Genomic DNA, 14,861 nt, shown 5'->3' on the forward strand with positions numbered 1-14,861 from the left:
CCTATGAGGCCGCCCGCTCCGCCGCCGCCGCCGGGCGCGCTGCGGGATGTGGCGCTGGAGCTGGGCCCGGCGCTGAGCGGCGGCCCCGGCACCGGCCCCGGTCCCGTCATGGGAGCGCCCTCGGGCGGCCCCGCGCTGCCAGAGCGCCTCCGGTTGCCCGTCTGCTTCCTGGGGGTCTTCGCCTGCTACTTCTACTACGGCATCCTGCAGGAGAGCATGTCCGCGGCAACACCGGGAGGGGGGGGGGGGAACGGGAAGGGGGGGTCGGGGGTGGGGAAGGTCCCGGGGGGGGGCCTGGTACCGGGGGTCTTGGGCCCGAGGGGTCCCGGTTCTGGGGGTGTTGGTCCTGGCAGGGGGTCCCGGGCCCGGGGGGGGGACTCCCGGTTCTGAGGGTTTTGGGTCCGGGTCCGGGGGGGGGTTCCCGCGTCCGGGGGGGTCTTGGAGCCGGGGATGGTCCCGGGTCTGACCCCGGGGGGGTGTCCCGGCCCCGGGGGTTCTCAGCTCTGGGGGTCCCGGGGGACACGGGGGGGGTCTCGGTACTGGGGGAGCAAATTCCGGCCCGGGGGGGTCCCGGGGTAGAGAGGGGTCTCGGTCCTGGGTGGGGGTCGTGCCTTGGGGGCGGGCTCCCGGCCCTACGGCTCCCGGTGTTAGAAGAGGGGAAGGGGGCCGGGCCTTGGATGTCCTGGGCGTGGGGGATAGGGGGTGGGTCCCGGTCCCGGCCCCGGCCCCGGGGGGGTTCCAGCCCCAGTTTTCCCAGCCCCAGGGGGGGTTTCCCGGCCCTGGCAGGGAGGGGGAGGGCCATGGCCACATCCCACGGGGCTGTTTCAGGCTGGGGGTGCCCACCGGCCCCTCACCGCCTCCCCCTCCCGCAGCACCCGGGGCAGGTACGGCGAGGGAGCCCAGCAGGAGAAGTTCACCTACGCCCTGAGCCTGGTGTTCATCCAGTGCGTCATCAACGCCGCCTTCGCCAAGCTCCGTGAGTCGGGGCTGGGGGCTCCGGGGGGTGCTCGGGGGGCTCCTTCAGGATGTGAGCCGCTCGGCTGGGCTAACGCGGGATTTGGGGGCAGAGGGGACGGGGATGGGACAGGATGGTGGCTCTCTGTGCTCTGCCATGGTCAAGGTCAGCTGCCCCTCGTGTGGCTCTGGCACTTTTAAAACGCTTCCAGCTGCTGGGGGCTGCTCGCAGCTCTCCTGACTTCTTCCTCCTCCTCCTCCTCCTCCTCCTGCTGTCCCTTGCAGTGATCCGTTTCTTCGACTCCGTCAAAGTGGACCGCACGCAGAGCTGGCTTTACGCCGCTTGCTCGCTCTCCTATCTGGGCGCGATGGTTTCCAGCAACTCGGCTCTGCAGTTCGTCAACTACCCCACCCAGGTGACGCGGGGCAGGCTCCGGGGGACAGGAGGAGGTGTTAAAGGGGAACCTTGGCCCTCGGTCACCCCCCGGTGCTGGGGGTGGCCCAGAACCGGCCCCCAGGCTGAGGAAGCAGCTGGGAGGGGAAAGGGCACGGAGGGAGCTTTTTGGTGGCTTTTTGAGGCTGTTTCTCACAGCTCGCATCCTGGGACTGCCTCGCTCTGTTCCAGGCAGTGCTGCGTGGCGCTGAGAGAGCTCGGGGTGTTCCAGGAGGGGAGAATGGTTTATAGAAAACATGGAGTTTGTTAGCTGGGAGGCAGTGTTAGTGTTTGAGGGCTTGAGACCTCAATTCCCGGAACTTTCACCGTTAATTTAACAGTTGCTCGGGGCAGGGGTTTCGCTGTTCTTTTTAAGGCTCCGGGTGTCTGTGCCAGGGTGGTCACCTCATGTTGCCACGATTGCTTTTGTTGCAGGCAGCAGATGGGCGTGCAGGTGGTTTATCTGTTCTTTTTTTTTCTAGGTCCTGGGAAAATCCTGTAAGCCCATTCCAGGTAAGCAAATTTAACGGTTTTCTGCATATATTCATGTACGTTTTTCAAGCCCTCAACTAGTCTGAGGAGCTCAGCTGTAAGAACAGAGCGTCCTTTTCTGGCTGCTGTGTTGCAAGAAGGGCAGGTGGTGTTCTATCCCTCTGTTGTTGTGTTAAATTCCCGTGAGAAGCTTTTGGGAACTGTTTGTGATTTTGCTTCTTTACAGTCATGCTGTTAGGAGTGACTTTGCTGCGGAAGAAGTATCCCCTGGCCAAGTACCTCTGCGTCCTCCTGATAGTCACCGGCGTGGCCCTCTTTATGTATAAACCCAAAAAGGGGGCTGGAGGCGATGACCACATCTTTGGCTACGGAGAGCTCCTGCTGGTGAGTGCTGCCAGAGCACAAATAACCCCGAGGCCGTGCTGTGGCAGGTCTGAGGAGGGACGAGCAGCTACAGCAGGGATCCTGCCCCGCTGTGTGTGCAGCAGACATACCCTAAAGCTGGTGTGAGAGCAATTCGAGGGGGTTGACACCTTGTTGAGTTTGGAGGGTGTGCCCTAGAACTGTGGCAGGAGATCCATGCATGATTCCTTGCACGGCCACCTTTGCACATGTTTTGAGGCCGTGGAATTGGTATTTAACAAGTGATTGGGATGCTTTGCTCTGCTCATCTCCCCCTCTCCTTTCCTCAGCTGCTGTCGCTGACCTTGGACGGGCTGACGGGGGTGTCGCAGGACCACATGCGGGCTCACTACCAAACGGGTTCCAACCACATGATGCTCAACGTCAACCTGTGGTCCACCCTGTTCCTGGGAGCTGGTGAGGAACGCCCGCACGAAGCACAGCCACGCACCCCCAGAGCGCTCTGGGACACCCCATGGGAAGGGTTACTGCATCCTGCTCCAGAAAGGGCCTAAAAGCCCATTTTGCAAAACACCTTTAGTGTGTGTTTGGGTGTTAAATCAGTGCCTGGGTGTTCACTGCAGCTCTTGTAACGCCCGCTAGAGGACAGTGCCTCACACACGGTTTATCTCCCCGACACTTTCACTCCCGAAAAGTCCTCCCTGCAGCTGGCTCCTGCTGGGTTATGAATATAAGCCGAAATTCTGCTTTGCAGGCAGTGGCTGCTGGGGCTGTCTCTGGGCTAATAAATCATTCTTCTCATCTTGATCTTCCTTGCAGGGATACTGTTCACCGGAGAGCTCTGGGAGTTCTTGAGTTTTACCGAGCGCTACCCCAGCATCATTTACAATATCCTGCTGTTTGGCCTGACAAGTGCACTGGGTCAGGTAAACGCACTTCCCTTCTGCAGTCTTCGCTGGGTTTGTTTGCACAGCTGGGAGATGGCAGAGGAAAGTTGCCTCGCTTTTTGTTGCTGTGGTTATTGCTTACTTCCCAAACAGGCTGCCTCCTGAATCAAATTGGTTCAGGGTTATGCGCACGTAAGCAGGGGTTGAAATAGATTCTCTTGGCTCTGGCAGTGTGGGTTTTCATCTGAAATCGTGGTCTGTGTTGTATTTTTTCCAGTTAGAGTGACAAAAGGCATCTCTTTGTTTTTACAGAGTTTTATTTTCATGACTGTGGTGTACTTTGGACCCCTGACTTGTTCCATCATCACCACAACGCGCAAGTTCTTCACCATTTTAGCGTCTGTCATCCTCTTTGCCAATCCCATCAGTACGATGCAATGGGTGGGGACGGTCCTGGTGTTCTTGGGTAAGTCTGGAAGGCAAAGAGCCCAAGTCTGTCCTCCGTTAACTTAAATAGAGGGAACATACAGCAAGGAGAGAGCTAACAAAAGGTGCTGGTCAAAAAATGTAATTGTATTGAAGTCTGCCAGTGGCAAATGTGCTAGAGCAGGAAAAAAGGGGATGATTTCTGGCAGATCTGGTTAGTCATTTTTTCCTACGAGTCCCTGCCACCGAGTGACCGTTAGGAAGTTGGTGCTATGTGAAAAATCAGCTCCACAGCTCCTCGTGCAACATTTGGGTAAAGGATGTGAAGAAATTTGCCATGCTCCTGAATTATTTTCTCTTTGCAGGCCTTGGACTTGATGCCAAATTTGGAAAGGGAGTCAAGAAGACGTCACATTGAGGAGCTGGTTGATCTCTGCAGTTGGAATGAACTTTTAATTTATTGTCTTGTACCTCAAAATCTGTTATGAAACTGGACTCAGGATAGGTAATTAGAAGGGGAATGTTTGGATTTTTTTTGTTTTTTTTTTTTTGTTTTAGTTTTTTAATTTTGAATTGTCTTTAAGTGTAATACTTCAGTTTTAACTGTAATCAAACATATTTTTTTTTTTTTCTGTAATCAAAGCTGCATTACTAGATCCTAGCAGCAGGATGAAATTCTTGCCTTAACAGGAAAAAAATAATTCATATCTTTATTAAAGAAAAGGAGACAATGGCCACTTTTCTGGAATTAATTTCAGTACCATAGGCTGACCTTGGGGATGAAGAGCACGCCTCTCTCCGAGGACAGGAATGGTCTTAGAATTACGGTAGCTCTTTGGTGCAGCCTGGAAAGGTCCCTGGATGAAATGCCTGTGTTGAAGAGCAGCCCCTCTTCTGATTGTATGATTATTTTTTTTTTTTCATAATCACGTTGTTGGAGCAGCCAGACATTCTGCCACTAATATAATCCGTGTAAACACTGAGTTGCATTACATTCTTTATCCAAGCCCTCCTAAAACAGAAGCCACTCTTGGCATATGTAAAAGTTTACAGGAAACCCGTTTAACCGCTGGGGCTGAAATTAATTCTTTTCGTCCCCCCCCCGCTGCTGAAGGAACAGGACCCTCTGCTGCTCAAACCATGCCAAGGTTGTGCGACAGCGGCTTCTAAATGTTGAAAGGACCCTTGTTAATTAACCACCACCACGGTGAGCTTGCGAACACCAGCTCCTGAGTGCAGGCTAGGTCCCCGGTGTCGTAGGGGGAGGAGTTGTTATCATAATGATGCCTTCAGAGCTGGAGAGCAAAATCCTCCAAAGAACGAACTTTACACATGAAAGCACGTTTCTACCAGCTGTCGCTTGGGCTCCATCTGTTCGGTGGCTTTGGCCTTTTGCCCCTCCAGATGGGATCTTGATCTCTTTCCTGAGCGGCTGGTGTAAGTCTCCTTTTCTAGCCCCTGCTATCCCTGCCCCTCCAGTGTTTCTTACAACTTTCTGGGCATCAAGTTTGGTTTTCATTTAATCCGTCTTGCTGTCCTAGAGCTCTACTCAAACAGCACGTTTCTTGCAAAATTAAACCCGAGGATATTAAAGGGCTTTCCTCTGTCACCTTCACCTCTTAATTAACTTGCATTGCCTTAAAGGTCAAGTGATAAGTAGCAAACAAATGCGTTCTCAGTAGTAGAGAATCCTCGAGTAAAAGCTTCCGTGACTTAACTCCACAAGTACTGCCTGATGAACACCATGTGCGGGCATCTGCTACTGTATGAAGATTCCAGCTTCCCCGAAGATTTGTCCTTCACAGTATTTCTAAGGTAATGAATGCTATTTACATTTTATAAAAGGGAGCAGAGAAATTGAATGCCTTGTTCACAAACACTGTGTCGTAGGTAGGAATTAATTCTCTCCCGTGTCTTAATCCTAAAACCATCTTCTCTTCTGTTTGTAGGACTTGGTGGGATAGAGGGGTGTAGCTTAAATTTAACCAGTTCTCAAACTCAGTAACCAAAATCAGCAAAAATATTCTGTTAGTTTTATAGACTTGTTTCCCCTCCTGTAATCTAAGATAGGAATAGATCTCCTGTCACTGTGCAAATGCAAACACCTGAAAAATGCACTGTAAATCACGTACTCCCCCAGCCATCTACCTCCATGTGATCATCATGAAAACTCTGTTCAGAAATACCACCCTTTAACATCCTCATGGCCGTTCCAAACTGCAGCTCTGCTCCAGAGCGCGTGCTCCAAATACACTGGATTCATTCTGGTTTGATTCCACAGAAGCAGACTTGCTTGTTAGCAGTAATTCTTCAGTGACCAAAGCTCTTGAGAAAGTGGACGATCAGAAATCGAGGGACTGAGACAGCAGCAGCCTTTCACCACTGCTCTGTCAGCCTGTTCTCAGTGATCTTTCTTTGCAGCATCTGAAGCCAAGTTGCCTCTTGAGGACTGGGCAGGAGGAGGTAACTTCCGAGCTAGTTCTGGGCGAGGAAGACTGCTCTCCCTGCACTGTTTTCCCCCTCTTGCCCCAGGTCTTAAGTGTAGCTTTAGGAGAGACAGTGTCTTTAAAAACAAACAAACAAAAAACAATATTTGTGATGCTAGTTGTTCTCTTAAGCATTGAAAAGAAGCTACCGTAGGCTTAAGGGATGTTTTGGTCACACACACAGGTCCGTCCCCTTCCCCACACTGCAGCAGCCTGGAGGAACCGCAGAAAGATAAAAAGCTGCGAGCTTTCTAGGGCCTATTTTCTCAGCCAAGATTTGTCTTTACCAGTATCTTCAACTTGTCTGTATTCAGAGCACAGATTTAAAGATCAGTCTGCCAAGAAGAAAGAAAATAAAGGAGATTTTTTTCTCTCCTGATTTCTGAAGCTGCCTTGACCCAGTTTAGCTCTAAAGCCTGTTCCTGGGATGGCTCCAACTTGGTTCTTGCTGCACCTCCAAATCTTAAGTCAATAAGAAATTCTAAAACAAAGGCAGCTCTTGTACCTACCTCGAGTCTGAACCCTTCGGATTTCCTTGGACAGCTCTCTCGCTGTCTCTGCTCCAGACTCATGTACTGCGAGATCCCAGAGGAGGCTACAGAAGCAATTCAGGAAGCTATTTTCAAATCAGCACTGGCTTTTTTCTTGGATGGTTTCAACAACGCTGCCACAAAACAGGTCTCCAACTTTGAGCTGCCAGGAGGACTGCTGTAATAGCTCTCCCCAGTGACAGACTGGTTACCACGTTCTCAGAAGCCTGCCTGCTGGTGGCTTTTGGTTGCTTGAGTTCAGCTGTCTCTAGGTAAAGACGGGTAAACTCCAAAGGAACTGGGTTAGGCTCTGTTAAAGTTCTCACCCTGCACTACATTCTCCTATTAGAAATGTAAACTCTTCTTGGAGGCACCTGTTGCAGAATAATGATCTTTTAATAGGCTGTTTTTTTTTTGGCTTTGTTCTTTTTTCTTTTTTTTTTCTATAATGTCAGTATCTTCAACCAGAGGGCAGAAGGCAGAGATTGAATCAGAATGCTTGAATTTCTGTTGAAGTGTCACAAAAGGCTTCCTGTCTTGAACAAAGAGATCAGTAATCTACAAAGCATCGACAGAGCTTATTTTATTTTTCCTAGATACTGCATAACATCTCGGGTACAGCTGTGCAAAAGAATCCTAAACTTAATCGTTGCTGTCCAGTTATATTTTGTTTGTTGGAAGAAGGACGTGTTTTGTGGCAGCGTGTGAATCTAGAAGCAGTTCAGTGGTTTCAAAGATTAAGGCACAGCACCCAGGTTCTCTGCCAACAGTCTGGGCATCACCAGTTCTGCTACCTCACTTTGTGTGTGCCTCAGCTCTTTTAGTTATTTTCCAGTTTACCTGAGAGAAAGTAGGTGCAAATCCAGTACCAGTCAGAACAAAACCCCACTTCTTTTTAGTCCTGTGTGCTTGATTTGTCACTTTTTTTTCTTTCCCCAGCTGCAAGCAAAGAAAAAATGTATCGTGATAGTGAAATATTGTCCAAAATGAGAATCTTAAGTACAAACCCTTGCCCTTTGCAGCCAGGATGGTAGATGCTTTGAACACCAGCTCTGTAAGGTTTTATTTTGGGCTGACTTACCAAGGAGTTACTAAAGGGAGTGCTGGTGGCTTGCTTCTCCATTAGCAGATGAGCAGTCTTTCTCTGAGTAAAGAGGAAGGGAAGTGAGCTGAGTAGGAGACAGAGTTATGAAGTGCCTTAGACAAAGCCATGCAAGTGCAAACTACAAAGGTCAAGGAAGTTATGAAACCATTCCGTCTTCCTCTCTTTCTGTTGGGTCCAGTGTCCCAGCCCTGAGCGCGTTTATGACTCAGCCAGTTACCAGCAGGGGGAACTCTTCTTTCAATAATTTTCAAGAAATATGAGAAAAACAACAACAAAAAAAATGGTCCTTGTCTAATTAGCAATAGAACTGTTCTTCTAGACCAAAGAATTCAATAGAATTGGTCTTTTGCTTACAGTAAAAATATAGTGTTGAAATCAAGGGCTTCCTCCATTTTTATTCTGCTTAATTTTTAAGCCATCGGCAGAGACTAGATTGAAGCAAAGCTGTGGGGAGCATGAAGATGATCTGTTCAGCAGGACAGCCCTTCATTACAAGCAGCAGATGCATAAAGAAGCGTGTGGGCACCTGCATGTCCTCTTGTCCTCATGCAGCACAAATAGCTGGCTTCCTGCACAGCAGCAGCCATGGGCATCACAGTTGATGTTTTCGAAAACATTTCTGCCAGAATTCTCCCAGGAACCTTGTCAGTTCTTGGTGGTTCCAGAGAGATGAGAAGTCATGCACATACTGAGAATAAACAGCAGATTACATTGCTGCGGTGTTTGTGCCTGTTGTCCCTCCAGGAGGAACTCGTTGATGTATCAGCTAAGAAAGGTGAAGTTTTATTTCATAGCTAACTGAGACATGGCATCCGCAGGGGGGAAAACTTGGCAGCTGCTTTCCTTTTCCTTTCATCTTCCTTGGCTTTATGAGCTCCCTCTGCAACTGCATCAACAGATGTTTAAAAAATATAAGATGTTTAGAGAGTATACGGAGTAAGTTAGGTGGTAGTGTATGTGCATGTGTTCTGTAGAAGGGTATATGATTGTTTAATGCTGGTAATTTGGTGGTCACAGGATGGTAAAGACTCCTGCTCAACTGGCAATAGTTTAAGAGATAACAAAGTTATTGGTAGTGCTTTGAGAGCAATGAGTTACCAATTTTAAAGATGCCATTAAAAGAAACCATCACCCTAGCAGTAATTCTTCAAGAAGAGGGGAGTCGTTCTGTGCCACATAGCTACGATTTGGTGATTGTGAGCTTAACCTGCAGGCCTCCATACGCTCTTGCAAAGGAAAGAGGAATTCCTCTCTGACTTCTCAGACTGAAAAGTACATGAGGATCAAAATAGCAGCTGTCAGGGAAAATACATGCAAGCTTTAGAGTCCCAGTTCAGCACATGGGAAGCCTGTCAGGGCAGCAGGGAAAGGATGTGCATTTGAAATGGATATTCTCATAACCAAATTTCACACTCGGATTTACAGTTCATAACTAACGATTTCGGCAACGGTGAGTGTGGGATGCATCTGAAGAACGGGCAGAACAGTAATTACCTCAAACTGAAACTGCTCCAGCTGGATGTCACTGTGCAATGAGGTGTTAACAGTTTTAAGTATTTTAAGGAAAAAAATAAAACAAGGATCGCGTTTAAGGCTGCAGGATTAAATCAGCAGTGAAAATAGTCATTTTTTTTTCTCCTGCTTTTGATGCTCTCCTAGGGTGCTTGCACTGTCATTCTCTTGTTTGTATTTGCATATGCACACAGGCTCCTGGCCACCTCTTATATATTCTTAATCAGCGAGGTTCAGTTTCTTAGTGAAGCTAACGGTCCATTTCCAAAACTTTTTATGAACAATTAACCTGGTTTAATAAAAGTGTTCTGAAGACAACATGTTTTTCATATGCCGTATGGTACGTGTTGAAATACTGACTCATTTAGCAGAGGAGTTTTGCTGGGAAAATGAAGAAAAAAACAAAACAAACAAAACCAAAACAACAATAAAAAGCTGTTGGGGCAGGGGGGTCAGGTGCAATGTGTGGGTTTCTTCTTTCCCTTCCATTAGGGTCAGGTCCTTTACTTGGTGCTCAGTTACTCCAAGAGCAGCACAAATGTGCAGCATCAGTCAGTCCTAAGAGCAGTTCTCTAAGAGCATAGACCAGATGTGAAAGAATCCCTAACAATTAAAATCCAGATGGGTTGGTCATGAAAACCTTCCATCACTGTGAATGAAGACTTAAGTCTTCTGCTTGATTAAAACATGGAAAGTGGAGAGGGAAGTGAAATATTTTAATAGGTTTACATAATTTTGGGGACAGCAAGCAAAGCTTTCTGTAATGGTTGGACGTAGAGGTTGTATTTCTGCAGATGGGACTGGCGTGCCACACCTTTTCATCAGATGTTTCATTTTCCTTTTAAATGCAGGCTTTTATACAAGGCAACAGTAAGGAATTTTGCAGTGGCTCTGGAACATGAACAGAGAGCATGCTAGACCCATTTGTAATAGCCTCTTTCCATTGGTAGCAGAATCTGTCCTCCAAAGGATTATCTCCCACCTAAAATTAAACATTACAAGGCAATAAAATCTCAACCCTGACGTACACTCCAACAGTAGCAATCATTGTCTCCATTTTCTGTGGTAGTGGAAAAAGCAAGCAGTTGAGTTTATATCCTCTGGCAGTCCAATAGCCTGACATTCATTAACTAAACTTCGTAAAATCACTTCTCAGAACAATGCAAACTGTTTTCCAGGCAAATATCACCTCTCCTATTCGTCATCAGCTTTGAGGAGCTGGCCCTGCTTTTGAGACAAATTTGCAAGTTCATCCTCTGATTTAAGTCGTTCTCAGAACTGTAGTGTGACTTTCTCCCAAGGTCTTCGCAGATCTCATTTAGCGAATGTGGTAGGCTGTAATTTGTTAATTAGTTTTACGGTGAACGCGGCAGGAAAAACAAAACTGTGGTTTCGGGATTAAGAAACAATACCCATCTTGGTGAGCAGATTCTGCTCCTGCTTTAGGAGCTGTGTGGCAATCCCCTGACCTCAAGTGTGTAACTGATTAGTGGCAGTTTTACATTTTTGTATGAACAGCTGGGCTAGATTTGCAAAAAGGGAGTGTTCACAGCTGCACCTGGAGAGATCTAAAACTGATCTCAACACATTGACCACAACTGAACGACCGACTTCCCCGAGTAACAAGGCCTGAAGTTTATCAAGTTGAGCACTTTAAATTAGTGCATAGTTACTACATAAGCTTTATTTTCTCTGATTTGGTAAATTCTATGATTTTCCCCCCCTCTGTCTACATTCCACTTAAAATCACTGGGGTACTGCTTAACGTGGTTTCATAAATATTTCTAAGCAGCAAGACACCATTACCTGATAATTGAAATGACAAGGAAAAAAAAAATAAATAATGATTTTGCAGTTGGTAAATATTTTAGCAAATGTGAGTTACATAAAACTTGGGCAGCCATACAGGATGCAACATTTCATTTCGTCATCTGCAGGCTTAACCAGTCACGGTAAGGGACAGCACAGTCCTGAAAAAAAAAAAAAAAAAAAAAAAAAAAGGAGCAGTGCTGAATAAGAATTTACTGAGGGCTGGTGTAGGAGGATAGGAACAGGATGGGAACATCAAACAAGATAAGCGTGGTCTCCTTAGGAAATCAGGTTAAGGATAATGTGATCGTACAGTTAAAGACTAAAGTGTGCAGATTGTGCAGATGTATATGGGAGAAGCAAGATATAACAGAGAGAAAGTTACTTTTGTTTTTTTTTTTTTTTGTGGCTTCTGAATGCTTGGTTTTGAAGCAACTTTTCTAGAAAAAATAATTCTATGTAGTAATTGTAATTTCTAATGAAATTAAACCATCCGAATCCACTTTGCTGCCATTTTGGTTGCAGTAACTTAATGGCATAACAGTCATTGCAGGACTTTGCTAATGAGAAGGCGTAAGTAAAGAACTGATTAGCTCTTCATCAAGCTGTTTGGCTCTGTAAGAATGTTCTAGACGACCATTGTTTAAGACACAATACTTGGTAGAATTTGTGTATAGTGACAATTAATAATAACCTTTATCATTGTGGTTGAAAACAAAAATGTAGAAAGCTCTCCTCTCTTTTACTAGCATAAAAAGTAAATAAAACAAGATGGCTTCAGGATTCATAAGTAGCTAGCTAAGTAATTGAAAAAATCTTAATTTGTGTAATCCTTAAAAATCCTATCTTTTCCATACCTGTTATTTCCTGCAAGGTCCAGACTGCAAACGCACTTTTAGATTTTTCCTTTACTCCATCACTTCTCTTCATTGTTGCTTACTTTTTTTTTTTAGCTGATTCATTTCTCTTTCTTTCTCTCTTTTTTTCTTTTTTTTTCCCAGCGATTTGAGCCCTTTATGCTCATTCATACTCTCATACTCTGTTATATGGAGCGAATCTTATCCTTGATTTTGAAGTCTTTTGTTCGATTATCTCTCTGTACCTGCAGAAGGGGAAAGCAGCCGTGATAAAAACTTTAAACTCTGTTCCATTGCATTCCCACCTCTCTGCTAAGGAAGATTGCTGTGATAATATTGAAGATTAATTTTTGTTTGTGGAGAAAAGCTGGTTTGAATAAATTGAAGGACTTTTGACAGTGTTCTGAGGTCCTCCACTCTGCAGGTGCTAGCAGAGTTAACAGCGTCTTAGAGAAAGGAAAATAATTTCACAGACCATTAGGGCTGGTGGGAAGCAGCAGGATCAGGTTTTAATGAATACAGGATCAAAAGCATCTTAAAGCAAAACAGCACTGAAAACAAGAGCAGGCTCATCAGGGAAGACAGGAGATGCTTCTAACGAGAAACAAAGGACCAACTCAAAGACATTTGGGAGTCACTTTCTCACAATAGTGCATTTTAAAGTATAATTTCCTCTTCTAAAAAATTAACTTTGATACTTTTCCAATACGTGTAAAAATAGTACTACGAACAGATTCCCTGCAATTAAAATCTCCCAAGTCAGAATTTTTCCAAAGGAGGTCAAGACTTGTTAAACAATGTTTGTCTTCTCACAAATAAAACTCGTTCTGAATCACAGCAACAATGCTTAACTTAAGCTACTTTGCAGTATTTTTACGTCAGGAAAGCAAATTCTGACAAATACGTAACCAGATACTGGAGGGTTCTGACCTCTCAGGTCAGAAAGGGTGGTACCTGAAGAATTTTGGTACCTGTAACATTATACGTTGGTTGGAAAAGGACTGTTTTCAGTCATAGTTTTTAATCTGGGTGCCTAAAAAGTCACCTTGTTTCTATACTCTTCTGCATCTCTGCTTTGAAACTGGAAGCAACCAGTTTCTAAAGTCGTCCTGGTTCCCAATGTTGTCATTTTTTATTATTACTTTAATAATTTTATTTTAGTATGAAGAAGCCGCTCAACTTCTCTACACTGTTAAAATTTTTTAAAGGACAGGTAATATTCAACTTGATTTTCTTATTCCATGCAATACTGAGGAGTTAGTTAATTTGTAAAACAGTTTGAAAAATGTCTTAATTAATATTTGACTTAAAGGAAAGGTTGGAATATCGGACTCTATCTAGCTCAGTACTTGCTATTCTGTTGCAAATTAAATTTTGAGGAAAAGGGATGCAGAAGAAAAAGCTCACCAGTTTCCTCTCCCTGGAGAATCCACAGACTGACTTGGTTCAAAGCAGCCTGTGTCTCAGAAGCTTTTCCTTTCATCACAAACCATATCAGCACTTACTGTTCTCTAGTGTGTTCTGCTAGTGCCAAAGCTTAGACTCCTTTGACAAGATAAATAATAATGTTGGCTTTGTACGGGGCTAGGTGAGAGCATGACATTTTCAAGAGGCTCGAGGAGATACCCTAGCAGAAGTCAGACTGGAGGGATAAAACCTATTTGATTTTCAAATGGCTAATATTATTTCACAATGAAACCATAGGAAGTCTGCAATACCGGGATTTTTTGTCTTAAATTTTAAACAAACAAACAACACATTCTCAAGCCAAGAAATGATTCCACTACTGCTTGTGAATACGCCACAGCATTCCTTTTGCATTGCATACAGAAAATGTTTTTTATGGATTTCTCGTTGACATGAGGAGAGGTGAATCAAATAACTTGCAATATTTGTTTGACTGTTGCATATATAAAAGCCTCATTAAGTCTCCCCAATGATTGGAGACGGATTTTGTTTAGAATGATTTTGTTTGTTTTTGCAACAAAGACAGCAAAAACAGGAAATAATTAAATAACTGTTTTCATACTCTCCTGATCATCAGAAGCCTATATGAGATTTTAATTAGTGCTGCGTTTTCAATAACTCTGTAGCCGTACGTGTTGCAGATTCTTTCCTGGATAACAGGGAGATAATTATGAGAATCCTGTTTTTCAGTCTCTCACTAAAGGGATGGCTGATACATTTAATCATGGTGTGGAAATGCTGGCAGCTTTCTCTGAGTTCAGCCTCTCTCTAATTACATTTTTAGATTTTTTAGTAAATTGAAAGGGAAAACGTAGGAACAAAATAATTAAAACCAAAGGGGAAGTGAATATTAAAAAGCAGGAGCTATTTAAAATTCTTGCACACAACTCTTTTACGGACATCAGTTTAATCAGCTTTGCATAAAAATCAAACTTACATTTACACAAAAGTAACACTTGCAAACCTATATGTGCATTAGTATTTGCTGGTTCATTTTTGTGCAGAAAAAACAACCTGTCCTGCTTCAGTCAGGTGATACCAGGAATTATAACCCTAGTGAACGCATTTGAGGATTTGGTACTCTCACATGCACGTTGGTGTTGGAACACACCAGCGCACTCCCATGTGAATTTTCAAGGTGCAAGCACCTAGGAACTGTCCGGTAATTTTAATACAGAATTGGATTAAAGATAGACAATAGGGTTTGTGAAGAGTAAGTGACAGTATTTCACTTGGTATCTGCCACTGAGGAGGACAGAACTGACCCTAGATAACTTTTTCACATGGAGGAGGTGAGATTACACCTTCATTTTCATAGATATTTATCTAAAGTTATTTATCTAAATATCACCCAATTTAATTTTCCACTTCCTGGGAACAAGAGAACTTTGGTCAGAAGGATGTCATCAGCTGCAAAGGAGGCTGACCTCCCTCCTGCCATGTGACGCATGGACAGTCTTGAATTAATCGAGACATTTCTGTTTATTCTAAAAACAAACAACACCAACAACAAGCGGTATGAAAACTCCTCAACCTAAGC

The 14,861-nt window shown here is 44.9% G+C and overlaps 1 protein-coding gene and 1 long non-coding RNA gene across 3 annotated transcripts in view; one reads left to right on the forward strand and one right to left on the reverse strand.

Annotated features, from left to right (window-relative positions):
* SLC35B1 (solute carrier family 35 member B1) lies at nt 1-4,288 on the forward strand. Its single transcript, XM_084496458.1, has 9 exons — nt 1-218; nt 873-976; nt 1,240-1,370; nt 1,870-1,900; nt 2,106-2,263; nt 2,572-2,698; nt 3,062-3,168; nt 3,442-3,595; nt 3,921-4,288. Exons 1-9 carry the CDS (start codon nt 4-6, stop codon nt 3,971-3,973), a joined length of 1,080 nt encoding a protein of 359 aa, XP_084352584.1. The 5' UTR covers nt 1-3; the 3' UTR covers nt 3,974-4,288.
* Nucleotides 3,951-14,861, reverse strand: part of LOC311422927 — a 15,865-nt gene continuing 4,954 nt past the window's right edge. For both annotated transcript variants that reach the window (XR_014685534.1, XR_014685535.1), the window contains exons 2-3: nt 11,855-12,099; nt 3,951-11,158 (exon numbers count right to left, since the gene is read on the reverse strand). This is a non-coding gene — a long non-coding RNA (uncharacterized lncRNA). The remainder of the gene's footprint in view (nt 11,159-11,854; nt 12,100-14,861) is intronic.

The sequence above is a fragment of the Aythya ferina genome (assembly GCF_964211825.1).
Source record: "Aythya ferina genome assembly, chromosome: 23".
Taxonomy (NCBI): Eukaryota; Metazoa; Chordata; class Aves; order Anseriformes; family Anatidae; genus Aythya; species Aythya ferina.

What these genes read in the sequence shown, in the direction of transcription:
- SLC35B1 (XM_084496458.1), top strand. Translation starts at nt 4, where the DNA reads ATGAGGCCGCCCGCTCCGCCGCCGCCGCCGGGCGCGCTGCGGGATGTG. An exon ending in CACCCTGTTCCTGGGAGCTG is followed by an intron (nt 2,699 to 3,061) that starts GTGAGGAACGCC and finishes TCTTCCTTGCAG; the next exon opens with GGATACTGTTCACCGGAGAG. An exon ending in GACGGTCCTGGTGTTCTTGG is followed by an intron (nt 3,596 to 3,920) that starts GTAAGTCTGGAA and finishes TTCTCTTTGCAG; the next exon opens with GCCTTGGACTTGATGCCAAA.